This window comes from Capsicum annuum, chromosome 5 (genome assembly GCF_002878395.1).
Source record: "Capsicum annuum cultivar UCD-10X-F1 chromosome 5, UCD10Xv1.1, whole genome shotgun sequence".
Taxonomy (NCBI): Eukaryota; Viridiplantae; Streptophyta; class Magnoliopsida; order Solanales; family Solanaceae; genus Capsicum; species Capsicum annuum.
In genome coordinates this window covers 210,742,143-210,755,671 of record NC_061115.1, presented here as the reverse complement: position 1 = coordinate 210,755,671, position 13,529 = coordinate 210,742,143, and the positions used below count along the sequence as shown (strand labels likewise).

At 37.1% G+C, this 13,529-nt stretch overlaps 2 protein-coding genes across 4 annotated transcripts; both read left to right on the top strand.

Annotated features, from left to right (window-relative positions):
- The first annotated feature begins 527 nt into the window (after positions 1 to 527).
- LOC107871209 (scarecrow-like protein 30) lies at positions 528 to 4,847 on the top strand. Of its 3 annotated transcripts, XM_016718060.2 has the most exons (3): positions 587 to 686; positions 1,192 to 1,422; positions 2,004 to 4,847. In XM_016718060.2, exon 3 carries the CDS (start codon positions 2,030 to 2,032, stop codon positions 4,388 to 4,390), a length of 2,361 nt encoding a protein of 786 aa, XP_016573546.2. In that variant the 5' UTR covers positions 587 to 686; positions 1,192 to 1,422; positions 2,004 to 2,029; the 3' UTR covers positions 4,391 to 4,847. The 3 variants fall into 3 exon arrangements, with proteins under 3 accessions (XP_016573543.2, XP_016573546.2, XP_047268651.1); XM_016718057.2 differs by lacking the exon at positions 1,192 to 1,422 and having other exon boundaries at positions 528 to 686; XM_047412695.1 differs by lacking the exon at positions 587 to 686 and having other exon boundaries at positions 764 to 1,415.
- A 6,954-nt stretch (positions 4,848 to 11,801) lies between these two features.
- Positions 11,802 to 12,856, top strand: LOC107871210 (dehydrin HIRD11). Its single transcript, XM_016718061.2, has one exon. The coding sequence runs from the start codon at positions 12,297 to 12,299 to the stop codon at positions 12,612 to 12,614; it is 318 nt and encodes a 105-aa protein (XP_016573547.1). The 5' UTR covers positions 11,802 to 12,296; the 3' UTR covers positions 12,615 to 12,856.
- Positions 12,857 to 13,529: the final 673 nt, after the last annotated feature.

Genomic DNA, 13,529 nt, shown 5'->3' with positions numbered 1-13,529 from the left:
AAATGTGAGGTAAGATTGCGTACGACAAACTCTTATGGTCCAGTCCTTTTCAATATTTTGCTCGTAACGAAAGTTTTAGTACACCGAACTTTCTCTTAAAAGTCAATACCGATAACTTTCTTTCTTATTGTACTCAATTTTATCTTACATTTCTGCCTTATTTCCGCTACTTTAACCCCTGACCACCTAATCATATGACAACAACTTTATCATGTGCTCCTTTATTTTAGTGCTTATATATCAAGAAAATTTAATACCCAAAGAGCTTCGAGGTAATTGATAAAGTTATTATCACGTGATCAAGAGGTCACGAATTTAAATTGTGAAAATAATTTTGAAGGAATACAAGCTAAGATTGCTTACAAGATACTCTTGTAATCCAATCCTTTTTCAAATTACATATATAGCAAAAAATTTAGTGCACTTAACTATTCTTGTAAAGTCAATACCCAATAACCTTCTTTTTTTTATTATACTCAATCTTATCTTACATTTTTATCTGTTTACACATCTTAAACCTAAGGCAGCCTAATTACGTGGCAATAATTTTACTGAGTACTCCGAAACTTCAAATGCTCCTTTCATTGTAGTGCTTATATTATACTTCAGAAAAGTCAAATACTCAATACCTTTCTTCCGTTATATTTTCCTCTCTGTTGTGCTCTCTTATTTGACAAGAATTGCAGGTAATTCTTCTTTGTTCATCATTACTTCACTATTTTTTGTTATTACACCTTCTTCACTTCCACCCCTTTTGAAAATTACTGAAAATGATAGCAACTTTGTTCTGTTTTTTTTTTTTTTGTTATTCTTTTGAATATTCATCTACCAAGATTTCAGCTTTTTGCTTGACTTTTATTCCTGTACAAAAAACAAGTTTATGTGAATACTGGGTATTTTCTATGTTTGTTGTTTCATTTATTTATTTTTTCTGCTGAATTGATAGTCCATTAAGTTCTTGTGATGTAGCTTAAACTGTAATTAATTTTCATTTCTTTTCGGACTTTTAAGTTATGTTATTGTTTTTTCATTTATTATTACCATGTTGATATGAAAAGTTGTTCTTTTAGCATACTTTTTATCATTGAAAAAGGATTACATTTGGTATGGACATTTTTGGATTTTGGATTCTTGATCTTTGCTGATTCGTAGTCAAATTAAATATTGATGATGTAGCTTAAACTTTTTAAGTGTTAGGGAGAGGTGATTAGTGTCAATGGACCTTGGGCCTAACTCAACCTCAAAAGCTAGCTCAAGAGGTGAAGATTATCCAAGTCCATATAAGCAAACCACTAGTCCATTCCCCAACCAATGTGGGACTTTTACCCACTCTAACAATTAGAAGGTACATGGTGCAGTTTCAGCTTAGCGAGGGCTTGACTTTAGATGGGACGGTGTGGAAGACACTGATTAAGGTAGAAGGTTAGTAGGTTGTAGTGTTTTGTGTTACTGTCCGTTCATATTAGTAGTCGTAGTATTGCTTCTTCTTGTCCTTTGATTTTACTAATTACTATCTATTGTTTCTTGTAGTTTCTGTCTTTGTTACTATCTGTTGTTTTGTTATTATATGTTGTTTCTTTTACGTCCTTTAATTTCTTTTTGGGATTGCTTTGGACTATTTTTCCTTGAGCCAAGATTCTATTTGAAGCAACCTCTTTACCCTTGAGGTAGGAATAAGGTCTAGGTAGCTTTGTCATGCCTTGTATAGTATTTGTCTTGGTTTCTTCGCTCGTATTATTTTCTTGAGCCGAAGGTCTATTGGAAACAGTCTGTCTATCTCCTTAGGTAGGGTAAAGTTCTGCGTACACACTACCCTCTCCAGACTCCTCTAGTGGGACTACACTGGATATGTCGTTTTTTCGGGGTTTAAGTTTTGAGTGTGTATTTTGATGTATTATTAGCATGTTGATCTGAAGTTTCTTCTTTTATTGCTACTTTTATGGTTGAAAAGGATTTTATTTGGAGCTGACATTTTGGGGCTTTGAATACTTAAATTCTTGCAGAGTAGTTGAAAATTGATAAAGGTTTCATGGAGCTATATGAGGCAGAATCTGCAATTAAATTAGAGGATGAAGCTTGTTCATTTTTACCTGACCCGAATCTGATTAATAATCTCAGAGTTAGTGATAATTTAGTCAACAGGAGTGTCGATATTAGTCCATTTCAATCTGACATCGGACCAAATACTTTAGTCCCATCAACTGCAGATGACTTTCATGAGGATTACGATTTCGGTGACGGGGCGCTTAAGTATATAAATCAGATGCTTATGGAAGAGGACATTGAAGAGAAGACTTGCATGTTTCAAGAGTCTGCAGCTCTTCAAGCTGCAGAAAGATCGTTTTATGAAGTTATTGGAGAGAGGTACCCTTCTTCTGCAAATCATGAGAAACCATCCAGTTTAGGTCAGAATGAACCTTATGCCGTGGACCTTAGTGGTTTCAAGTATAGTGGAAATGATGGCTTACCATGCCCAAATTGGATTCTTGATCTCGGTGAGGATGACGTGTCACATGTGTCTCATGTTCCCGATGGTGTTGCTTTGCATTCAACTTCTCGGTCATCCTACAGTCCGTCAGGCACTGTCACAGATGTGCTTGTGGATTCTCCTGTAAGCACACTTGGGATTGCCGATATATTTAGCGATAGAGAGCCCATTATGAAGTTTAAGAAAGGCGTGGAGGAGACAAGTAAGCTCCTTGGTGTTGCTTTGCGTTCAACTTCTGTGTCATCCCACAGTTTGTCAGGCACAGCCACAGATTTGCCTGTGGATTCTCCTGTGAGCACAATTAGGATTCCGGACATATTTAGTGACGGAGAGTCTATTATGCAGTTTAAGAAAGGAGTGGAGGAGGCAAGTAAGTTCCTTCCTACGGGCAATAGCTTGCTTGCTGATGTGAGGTATAATGTTGTGGGAAAGGAGCAGTATGAAGAGAGAAAAGATGCAGTAGTAAAGTTTGAGAAGTATGGGGAAAAGCAATCTCCTGAAAGGTCGAGAGGGAAGAAAAACACCCTTCATGAAGATATAGTAGATTCAACGGAAGGGAGAAGCAACAAGCAGTCTGCAGTATTTTCTGAACCAACTGTTCGATCAGAAATGTTTGATAGGGTGCTGCTATGCAGCGCAGGGAAAAATGAATCTGCTCTTCGGGAAACCTTGCAGGCTATATCAAGGCAAAATGCATTAGAGAATGGCCTCTCAAAGGGATCGAATGGCAAGAAGTTCCAGGGAAAGAAAAAAGGGCTTAAAAGAGATGTAGTGGACTTGAGCACACTCTTGACGCTATGTGCACAAGCTGTTGCTGCCGGTAATCAAAGAACAGCAAATGAGCTTCTGAAGCAGATCAGACAAAGTTCTTGTCCTATGGGGGATGGGATGCAGAGGCTGGCGCATTATTTTGCTGATGGTCTTGAGGCAAGGATGGCTGGATCCGGTACTCATATTTATAAAGCCCTTATTGCACGGCCTGTATCGGCAGCTGATATCTTGAAAGCATACCACCTATTGCTTGCTGCTTGCCCATTCAGAACTGTCTCTAGCTTTTTCTCAAATAAGACTATTTTGAATCTAGCTGAAAAGGCATCAACAGTACATATTATCGACATTGGCATTATGTGGGGTTTCCAATGGCCTGGCCTCATACAACGTCTCTCTTCTAGACCAGGTGGACCTCCCAAGCTTCGTATAACTGGGATTGATTTTCCAAATCCTGGTTTCCGACCAGCAGAAAGGGTTGAAGAAACAGGGCGGCGGTTAGCTAATTATGCTGAGAGCTTCAAAGTTCCTTTTGAGTTCCATGCTATAGCACAAAAGTGGGAAACAATTAAACTTGAGGATCTTAAGATCAGTAAGGGTGAGGCTCTTGTGGTAAATTGTCTGTTCCGTTTTAGGAATCTACTTGATGAGACTGTGGTGGTGAATAGTCCAAGAGATGTTTTCCTGAATCTTCTCAGGAGGTTGAATCCAGATGTTTTTATACAGGGAATTGTAAATGGTGCTTATAATGCCCCATTCTTCGTCTCACGATTCCGTGAGGCTCTTTTTCACTACTCATCCTTGTTTGATATGCTTGAAGCTACTATTCCTCGGGAAATGCACGAGCGGATGCTGGTTGAAAAGAATATTCTTGGTCAGGAGGCAATGAATGTCATTGCGTGTGAAGGTGCCGAGAGAATTGAGAGGCCAGAAACATACAAGCAGTGGCAAATCCGGATTATGAAGGCTGGTTTTCGGCAGCTTCCTTTGGATCAAGAGATCATGAGACTGATAACAGAAGGATTCAAAGTGTATGACAAGAATTTTATGATCGATGTAGATAGTGAATGGCTACTGCAAGGATGGAAGGGCCGTTTTGGAGTTGCACTTTCAACATGGAAGGCAGCGTATTAAATTTGTTCTTGTTCCTCATCAAGGAGCATGTTCAGCAGCCTAGATATCCCTCCGCCCCTTGTAAACAACGAGCTGATGAATGGTATTCACTTTTCCAGGTGCTAGTTATTAATTTTGTCACTTCTAGTTTTTTATATAACAAGAACAAATGTGAAGGCTATGATCATAACTATGCTTTGCTTATTGCTGCCTTCCTTTCCTAACGCGTTGAGCTGTGGCATTAGCAAAAGGAGAGGGGAGCGATGAAACAATTTTGAGCAGCATCTGTATCTGCTACTACTCATTTTACCAGGAGATAACATTAAAAGAATTGAGCAAATAGGCAATACGTGTATTGCTTTCTCTTCATTTGTAATTTATATCAACCATGTTAGTTATATGTAGCATTTGTAATGATTTGTGAAGGTGTTATAGGTATTTCTACAAAAAAGGCGAATTCCAGCATGCTTATTTTCCATTTGCATCTTCTTCTCTATTATGAATAGATTTCATGAGTAGCATTTGGGTATTGATGTTTCATATTTGAGCCGAGGGTCTATTGGAACAGCCTCTCTACCTTGGAGCCGAGGATCTATTGGAACGGTCTCTCTCTACCTTTGAGCCGAGTGTCTATGAACGGTCTCTCTCTACCTTTGAGCCGAGGGTCTATAGGAACGGTCTCTCTACCTTTGAGCCGAGGGTCTATAGGAACAGTCTCTCTACCTTTGAACCGAGGGTCTATAGGAACATCTCTCTACCTTTGAGCCGAGGGTCTATAGGAACAGTCTCTCTATCTTTGAGCCGAGGGTCTATAGGAACGATCTCTCTCTACCTTTGAGCCGAGGGTCTGTAGAACAGTCTCTCTCCCTTTGAGCCGAGGGTCTATACGAACAGTCTCTCGATCTTTGAGCCAAGGGTCAATAGGAACAACTTCATTCTTCTCAAGGTATGAGTAAGGTCTGCGTGCAATTTTACAATTTGTCAGCTTAGCTACTAGACTATTTATTTCATCTGAAATAAGTATATTTTCTCATGCTAGCTACTAAGGTATTCGGTAACTGTGCTGGTGTGAGGTTAAACTGTGCACAGGTCGATCCGGACACTACCATCATTAAAAAAAATGTATAGATGGTCTTGCTAACGTGAAGAATAGGTCGCTGCTTACATATTTGATTAAAGCATATTGATTGTTAATCTTTAATAATCTGAAAAGCATGAAAAACTCTCCAAATTACATGCCAAAGTCTAGTTTCTACAGCAATGTTGCATGATTTCATGTTATAATTTTCTTAATTAATTTAATCTGACAGCCTGTCTCGAATAACTTCCCTTTTGAGTCGAGAGTTTATCGAACAACTTCTCTATCCCATAAAGGGGGTAAGGTCTTCGTATATTTTATCCTCCTCATATCCGACTGGTGAGATTATATTGAGTAGTTTATTATTTTTATAGTTTGATTTGTGACAGATGGTATAAATCGTTTTGGTAATTTTTTCTAATTGAAGGTAAAGAGAGTTATTTTGGCAAACTTTTTGTTGCATTGTTGATTCAACAAGGAGAAAATCCTGACTAGGGTGATTAGACATTAATGGACAGTTTAAATAAACAGCAATTTAGTTCAGCTAATTCAAGTTAAATGAATGTTAGAAGTCTCTATGGAATTGGTATATGCGAGTGTCGTTCACTTCGTGAGATGGGATCGATAAGAATATTTTATAGAATTATTTTATCGGCAAATTATAAATTTTGACAGTTCGAAGCTTGGTTACAAAAAATTTCAGCATTTCACATAATTACTGAAAATCTCAATTATGGATTTGTCGAGATACATAATTAGTTCTCGGTATATTTGAAGATACATTTTTTTCTTTGCAAAGATACATAATTAGCGTTCGATATATTTTTTTTGATTCTAAATCTGTCGATGTACATAATTAATTTTTGATAACCTAACCATACATAATTAATCCAGATTTTGTAATTTCTTTGTAAGGTGGAGATTTGTGTAAATATGATAAGTTAAAGTGTATGTTTATGTTATATTTTCTTATTTTATTTTATTTTATTTTTGTGATAAGTTATTTCATTATTTAAATATGAATAGTGAAATAAAATAATTTTGAGACTAAAAATTATTTATTATCAAAAATAAAATAAAATAATCTTGAATTATTATTCTATTCCCACCAATTAAACAATCAGATTTCAAATGAAAGTTTTAATGCACACAATAACGTCAACATGAAGTTGCGGATTTGACTTGCCATAAGATGATCGCAAATGTGATTGCTCTTCTCCTAATTAGAGACATTAAATTTTTGCCTTTGATATAAAAAAATTTCTTGGTTGAGAACGTTCTTCTTGAACGAGCTTTATGTATCATGAATTTAAATTAATTTAATTTTAATATGACTATCAAAATGAGAAATCAAAAGAAAAATCCGAATAAAACAATTCGGCTTTCCAATACATCAAAACAAAAGGTAAGTCGCACCATAAATTCGAACATGAAGTTTTTGATTTTTTTAAAATAAAATTTATATATTTAAAAATTATTTTAAAATATTAAAAGCTATAATAACTAATTATTTAAAATATTTGAAAATATAAATATATTTAAATTTTTAAAAGTGAAATATGACACAAAAATTAAAACGAAGAATATAATTTATAGAAGGTCAAATCCATCGATAAGACCTCAAACTTATCCCGAAAATTCACTTAGAACCCTCAACTAAGATTTGTACCTATTAGGCACCTCAAGTGATAAAATTGGTACCTATCAGACACAAAATGCTGATTTGGCAGGGAGAGTGTATTAAATAATTACACTCTCCTTGAGCGCGTGAACAGTAAATTAAATAATATTTTACTTTTTTTTATTAAAAATTATATTTAAATTATTTTATTAATTTAATTTTTAATTATTCTAATATTTTTAATTTTTTTTTTTTAAAAAAAAGCTCCCCCACAGTCATCTTTTTCTTCACAAACCCCCCCCCCCCCCCCCCCCCCCCAACAATTAGCAGTAAACAAGATTTCAAGAATTGAAGTTTCATTAAGAACAAAATTGTTTCCTTTGCACAAGATTTGAATCTATTAGCAGTGAACATGATTGTTGCTTCCTCAAATATTATTTCCTTTGCAACAATTTGAAGAAAAACTTCAAATCAAAATCCACCAAATCAGTTGAAAATTAGCAACTCCGAATAATAACAAAATCACCAATCAATCTTAACCATTAAAGACAACATCAAAGAAGTAAACATTCTTCATCATTGTCAACAACATCAAAGATTTGAAAAAAAAAATCTTTCTTTTTTGGAGTTGATTTTCCGACAAGTCTCGCCGGAAAACGTTGACTGTGTTACTGCTTTCTCGTGTGTGTGTGTGAACTGTGTGTGTGCGTGAGTGAACTCTGTGTGTTTGTGTCTGATTTTGAAGTTGATTTTTCGGTGAGTCTCGCAGGAAAATGTTAACTATGTTGCTGCTTTCGTGTATGTGTGTGAACTATGTGCGTGTGAGTGAATGGGTGTGTTTGTGTGTGAGAGAGCTGTGAAACGGGGGAGGGGTGGTGTGAAGATGACGCTAGGTGGGGTGGGGGTGTTTTTTTTCTTTTTTTTCAGGTAGTAGAGGTAAAAAGGTAAAGAGGATCAGCGATAGGTTGATGACTATTAAGGTGGTCTTTGGGGGGTTTACCCTGAACGCGTGTAGTGCTTATGCTCCGCAAGTGGGCTTGGATGGGGAGGATAAAATGTGGTTTTGGGAGGCTTTGGATGAGGTGGTGAGAGGCGTGCCTAGCTCGGAGAAGATTGCTGTAGCAAGAGATTTCAATGGGCACATCGGGGCGTTACCGGGAGGCTTTGGTGATGTGCATGGTGATTTTGGTTTTGGGGAAAGAAATGAAGAGGGGGGCTACTCTATTGGATTTTGCGAGGTCCTTTGGGCTGGTAGCGGTGAACTCGGGCTTCCCGAAGAACGACGATCACCTTTCGAAGCGCGATAACCAAGACCCAGATTAACTTTTTGTTGCTTAGGAAAGGGGATAGGGTGTTGTGTAAGGACTGTAAGGTCATTCCGAGTGAGAATCTTTCGACCCAGTATAGGCTCTTGGTTATGGATTTGGGTATAAGGAAGGATAGGAAGAGAAGGGGTGAGGAGTATAGACCTAGAATTAAGTGGGGCGGCTTGATGCCAGTGAATGCGTGGGAGATAGGGGAGAAGTTGGCGGGAATGAGGGTGTAGGAGTGAATGGGGGACGTGGATGGTATGTGGGATAGGGTGGCTAGGTGCATCAGGGAAAATGCTAGTGAGGTGTTGGGTATTTCTAGGGGCCGGGCCGGGCATCATCGGGGGAATTGGTGGTGGAATGAAGAGGTGAAAAAGAAAGTGGAGACCAAGAAAGGGGCGTATGCTAAGTTGGTTGAGAGTAAGGACGAAGAAGAGAAGCGGGTAAACAGAAAAGAGTACAAGTTAGCTAGGAAGGAGGCTAAGTTAGTAGTTACGGCGGCTAAGACGGCAGCTTTTGAGAGCTTGTATGCGGGGTTACAGGAGAAAGGAGGGGAAAAAAGTTGTTTAGACTCACTAAGGCTCGGGAGAGGAAGGGTTGTGACCTCGACCGGGTGAAGTGCATTAAGGGGGAGGACGGTACAGTGTTGGTGGAGGACGGCCACATTAAGAATAGATGGCAGTCGTATTTTCATAGGCTCTTGAATGACGAAGGGGATAGAGCTATTGTGTTAGGGGAGCTGGAGCACTCAGAGAAGTGTTGGAATTTTAGTTATTGTAGACGTTTTAAGGTAGAGGAGGTTAGAGAGGTTATTCCTAGGATGCGAAGGGGTAGGGCGACGGGGCCTGATGAGATACCGATGGATTTTTGAAAGTTTTCTGGCGAGGCTGGTTTAAGGTGGTTGACTGGATTGTTTAACAAAATTTTCAAGACGGCGAAAATGCCCGAGGCTTGGAGGTGAAGTACTATGATCCCTCTTTAAAAGAACAAGGGTGACATTCAGAGTTGCAATAACTATAGGGGTATTAAGTTATTGAGTCACTCTATGAAAATTTGAGAGAGAGTGGTCGAGGTAAGGCTGAGACGGATAGTGTCTATTTCAGAGAATCAGTTTGGATTTATGCCTGATTGCTCGACGACGGAGGCAATTCACCTGGTACGGAGGCTGGTGAAACAGTGTAGGGAAAGGAAGAAGGACCTGCACATGGTGTTTATCGACTTGGAGAAGGCATACGACAAAGTCCCAGGGAGGTGCTTTGGAGATGCTTGGAGGTGAGTGGAGTCCCGGTGGCATATATCAGAGAAATTAAGGACATGTATGATGGAGCTAAAACTCAGGTGAGGACGGCGGGAGGAGACTCAGAGCATTTCACTGTCTTGACAGGATTGCATCAGGGATCTACTCTTAGTCCCTTTTTGTTTGCTTTGGTGATGGATGTGTTGACGCGGCGTATTCAAGGAGAGATGTCTTGGTGTATGCTTTTTGCAGATGATGTAGTTTTGATTGATGAGACGCGGGGGGTGTGAATGATAAATTAGAGGTGTGGAGATAAATTCTTGAGTCTAAAGGGTTCAGATTGAGTAGGAGCAAGACAGAGTATTTGGAATGCAAGTTTAATGACGTGAGGCTGGAGAATGGGATGGCAGTGAAGTTGGAATCATAGGTGGTATGTAAGAGGGATAGTTTTAAGTATCTCGGGGCCGTGATTCAGGGTAACGGTGAGATTGACGAGTATGTCTCGCACTGTATTGGGGCGAGATGGATGAAGTGGAAGCTCGCTTCGGGGGTGTTGTGTGATAAGAAGGTGCCGTCCAAGCTTAAAGGAAAATTCTACAAGGTGGCAGTCCGTCCGGCCATGTTGTATGGAGCGGAGTGTTGGCCAGTTAAGAACTCCCACATTCAAAAAATGAAGGTGGCGGAAATGTGGATGTTGCGTTGAATGTGTGGGCTGACTAGGGGGATAGAGTTCGGAATGAGACTATTAGGGAGAAGGTTGGTGTGACTCCAGTGGAGAATAAGATGTGGGAAGTCCGATTGAGATAGTTCGGACACGTGATATGGAGGGGTATGGATGCCCCAATTTGTAGGTGTGAGAGGCTAGCTTTGGATGGTTTTAGGCGGGGTAGGGGTGGGCCGAAGAAGTACTGGGGAGAGGTGATTAGGCGGGACATGGAGCAGTTACAGTTCACTGAGGACATGACCCTAGATAGGAAGATCTGGAGGAAGCGAATTAGGGAAGAAGGCTAGGGTTAGTTTGGATCGCTATGAATTACTTGGTGGGGGTATTATTCTTGTTATGATACCTTGTTTCATGCTTTATTACGAATCTGTTTACTTTTCCCTATTTTCTATTACTTGTGGGTGTCGTATTTATGTTGTGCCATCTTGTTCCATGCTTTACTATGTATTTGTGTAGTATTTCGTGTCTCGAGCCGGGGGTCTATCGAAAACAGTCTTTCTACTTCTTTAGAGGTAGAGGTATGGACTGCGTACATCTTACTCTCCCCAGACCTCACTATGTGGGAATACACTGGGTTTGTTGTTGTTGTATTAAATAGATAATTAAATAGAAAAATATAAAAAAATAGTAATTCCTCGTATTTTGTTTGCCAGGTGTTTTTTTCTAGTTGGCTAATTTTGTCACGTCAGGCGAGTGTATTACACACACTTTATGCCTATTGTTGATTAGGCAAAAAATATTCAATTAGAATAAAATTCGACGCGATTACAGGTTTAATAGATATAGACCTTAGTTTAGGAGCCTAAATGAATATTTAGGACAAGTTTGAGGTCTGATCGATGAGTTTTGATGCTCATGCCATTCCAACTAGGAAAATAATTAAAAGGTAATGGAGAGAGCATTCTTATCCTTTAAAAAAAACAAAAAAATTATATCTTCGTGTTGGATTGTGTGTACACGTAACAAGGCCATAAATGTAAATGGCCAAATTGAATAGTAACGTGCCGACACCCACCCCTTTCCCCAGTAACTACCTTTCTTAATAGGTTTAATTTGTAACCATATGATATTTTTGATCAAATTATGGATAATTTTTGTTTTAATTTTATATATAGTCTAAGAGCATTTTATTTTTTAGAACTTCTTTTTTTTTTCTCCTCATTTTTTGTTTTTCAATAGTCCAAGTTACATGAGTTTTGATTAATGTTTTAAAATATATTTTTTCTATCATATTCATATAAAAAAAATTATAACTTATAACATTTTCAGTAAAAATTTTAAATATTTAAATTTAAAATTTAAACTATTAAATAAGTAAATTACATAAATCTACAAAAAAATTTATTATATTAATTTATCCTCACTGCTTTAAATTAATTAGTACATGATTAATAACAACCATTACACATATTGTAACCACTCATATAATGCAACCCTTCGATGTGTGCGACTGAATTCGAATACATAACGATGTAATTGAAATTGAACCATATATTTGAAACACATTAATCATGTATTTGTAGGTCACGCATGTATTTGAAGGATTACTTGATTATAATGTATTCATGACTAAATTATATATTGTGACGATACAATATATCTATTTCACTTTTTAATGAGATTACGCAGTATTAAAAATTTATGAAAAAAATAGTAATAATTTCTATTATAGTGAGATTTATGTTGTTTATTTTTAAATTAACCTAATTCGTTTAAATTTCAAGCATAACTAAAATTAATTTTTATAAAAAAAAAATAAAACAATGAGTAAAAATGAGCGGAGAGAGTGCATCTATCGCGTTGGAATCGGGTACACGTAACAAGGTGGCAACAACCCCACCCTTTTTCCTCCATTAAATACTCCCCTCTTGCTCCCCATTTTCCTCACTCACATCAATAACAATTCTACAAAAACCCAAACACAAACCTAAATCCATTTCTCATCTCTGACCAAAACATGTCAGGAATCATCCACAAAATAGAAGAGAAACTCCACATGGGAGGAGGACACAAGGAAGGAGACAAAGAAGGTCACCATGGGGAACACAAAAAGGAGGAACACAAGAAGAAGGAAGAACATGGACATGGACATAGTGGTGATCAGCACAAGGAAGGACTTGTTGATAAGATAAAGGACAAGATCCATGGTGATGAAAGTGGTGAAAAGCATCATCACAAAGATGGAGAAGGGAAAAAGGAGAAGAAGAAGAAGAAAGACAAGAAGGAGAAGAAGCATGATGGACATGATAGTAGCAGTAGCAGTGACAGTGATTGATTGATTACATCTTTCGATTTCTTACTTAATTTCCTTAACTTCTCATCTATGGTATTTCAATCTATAGATCTATCTGAGGAAAAAATAAAGTAGAAAAAAAATGGAAAAAAGAAAAAAGAAAATAAAATTATTGTGTTTTACTTCTTTTTTTGTGTGTGTCATTTGTGCATGTGCTCCTTTTGATGGTTTGTTGAATCTGTAATCCTGCGATGAAAAATAACAAAAATGAAGTTTTTAAAGTATACGGGAAAAGATTGAATTAGTCAAATGTAAATCGTGAATTAGTATCCCTGCAAGGTGCCAAGGAGTACAGGCTCAAAATTGACATTTATATTATTATTTATTACATTATATTGGATCTATACTATATCGATTTTGTAAGTTGGACATCTCTATTAATATGTTTGTGTTTGAAATCCTGAACCTACTATATAACAAATTAAATATTAAAATTAATTTAATTAAATAAAAAATATTTATAAATTGTAAAATAAATTGAATAATCATGCTTTTAAAATTTAAAAAATTTAAATAATCATTTTGAAAATTAAAAAAAAGTATTACATTAAAATTAATTAAATATTAAAATTAATTTAATTAATTAATTAAAAGTTTTAACTAATTAATTTATTTAAATTAATTAAATTTTAAATTAATTATTTTCTCAAATTTAAAGTTCTTACCTAATTTAAATAAATTTTACTTAAATAATTAATTAATTTAAATATGATTTATACATTTAAAATATTTAATTTAAATTAATTGTGGAGGAGGGGTTGGCGTGGGGGCCTAGGGGCTTGAGGAGGGGCTGAGTGGGGTGGGGGCTGGGGAGGGGGTTGCATGGGGCTAGGTAGGGGAGGGTGAGGTGGGGGGTTGGGTTAGGTGGGGGGTTGGAGAAAGGGGGTTGGGTGAAAT

What these genes read in the sequence shown, in the direction of transcription:
- LOC107871209 (XM_016718057.2), top strand. Translation starts at nt 2,030, where the DNA reads ATGGAGCTATATGAGGCAGAATCTGCAATTAAATTAGAGGATGAAGCT.
- LOC107871210 (XM_016718061.2), top strand. Translation starts at nt 12,297, where the DNA reads ATGTCAGGAATCATCCACAAAATAGAAGAGAAACTCCACATGGGAGGA.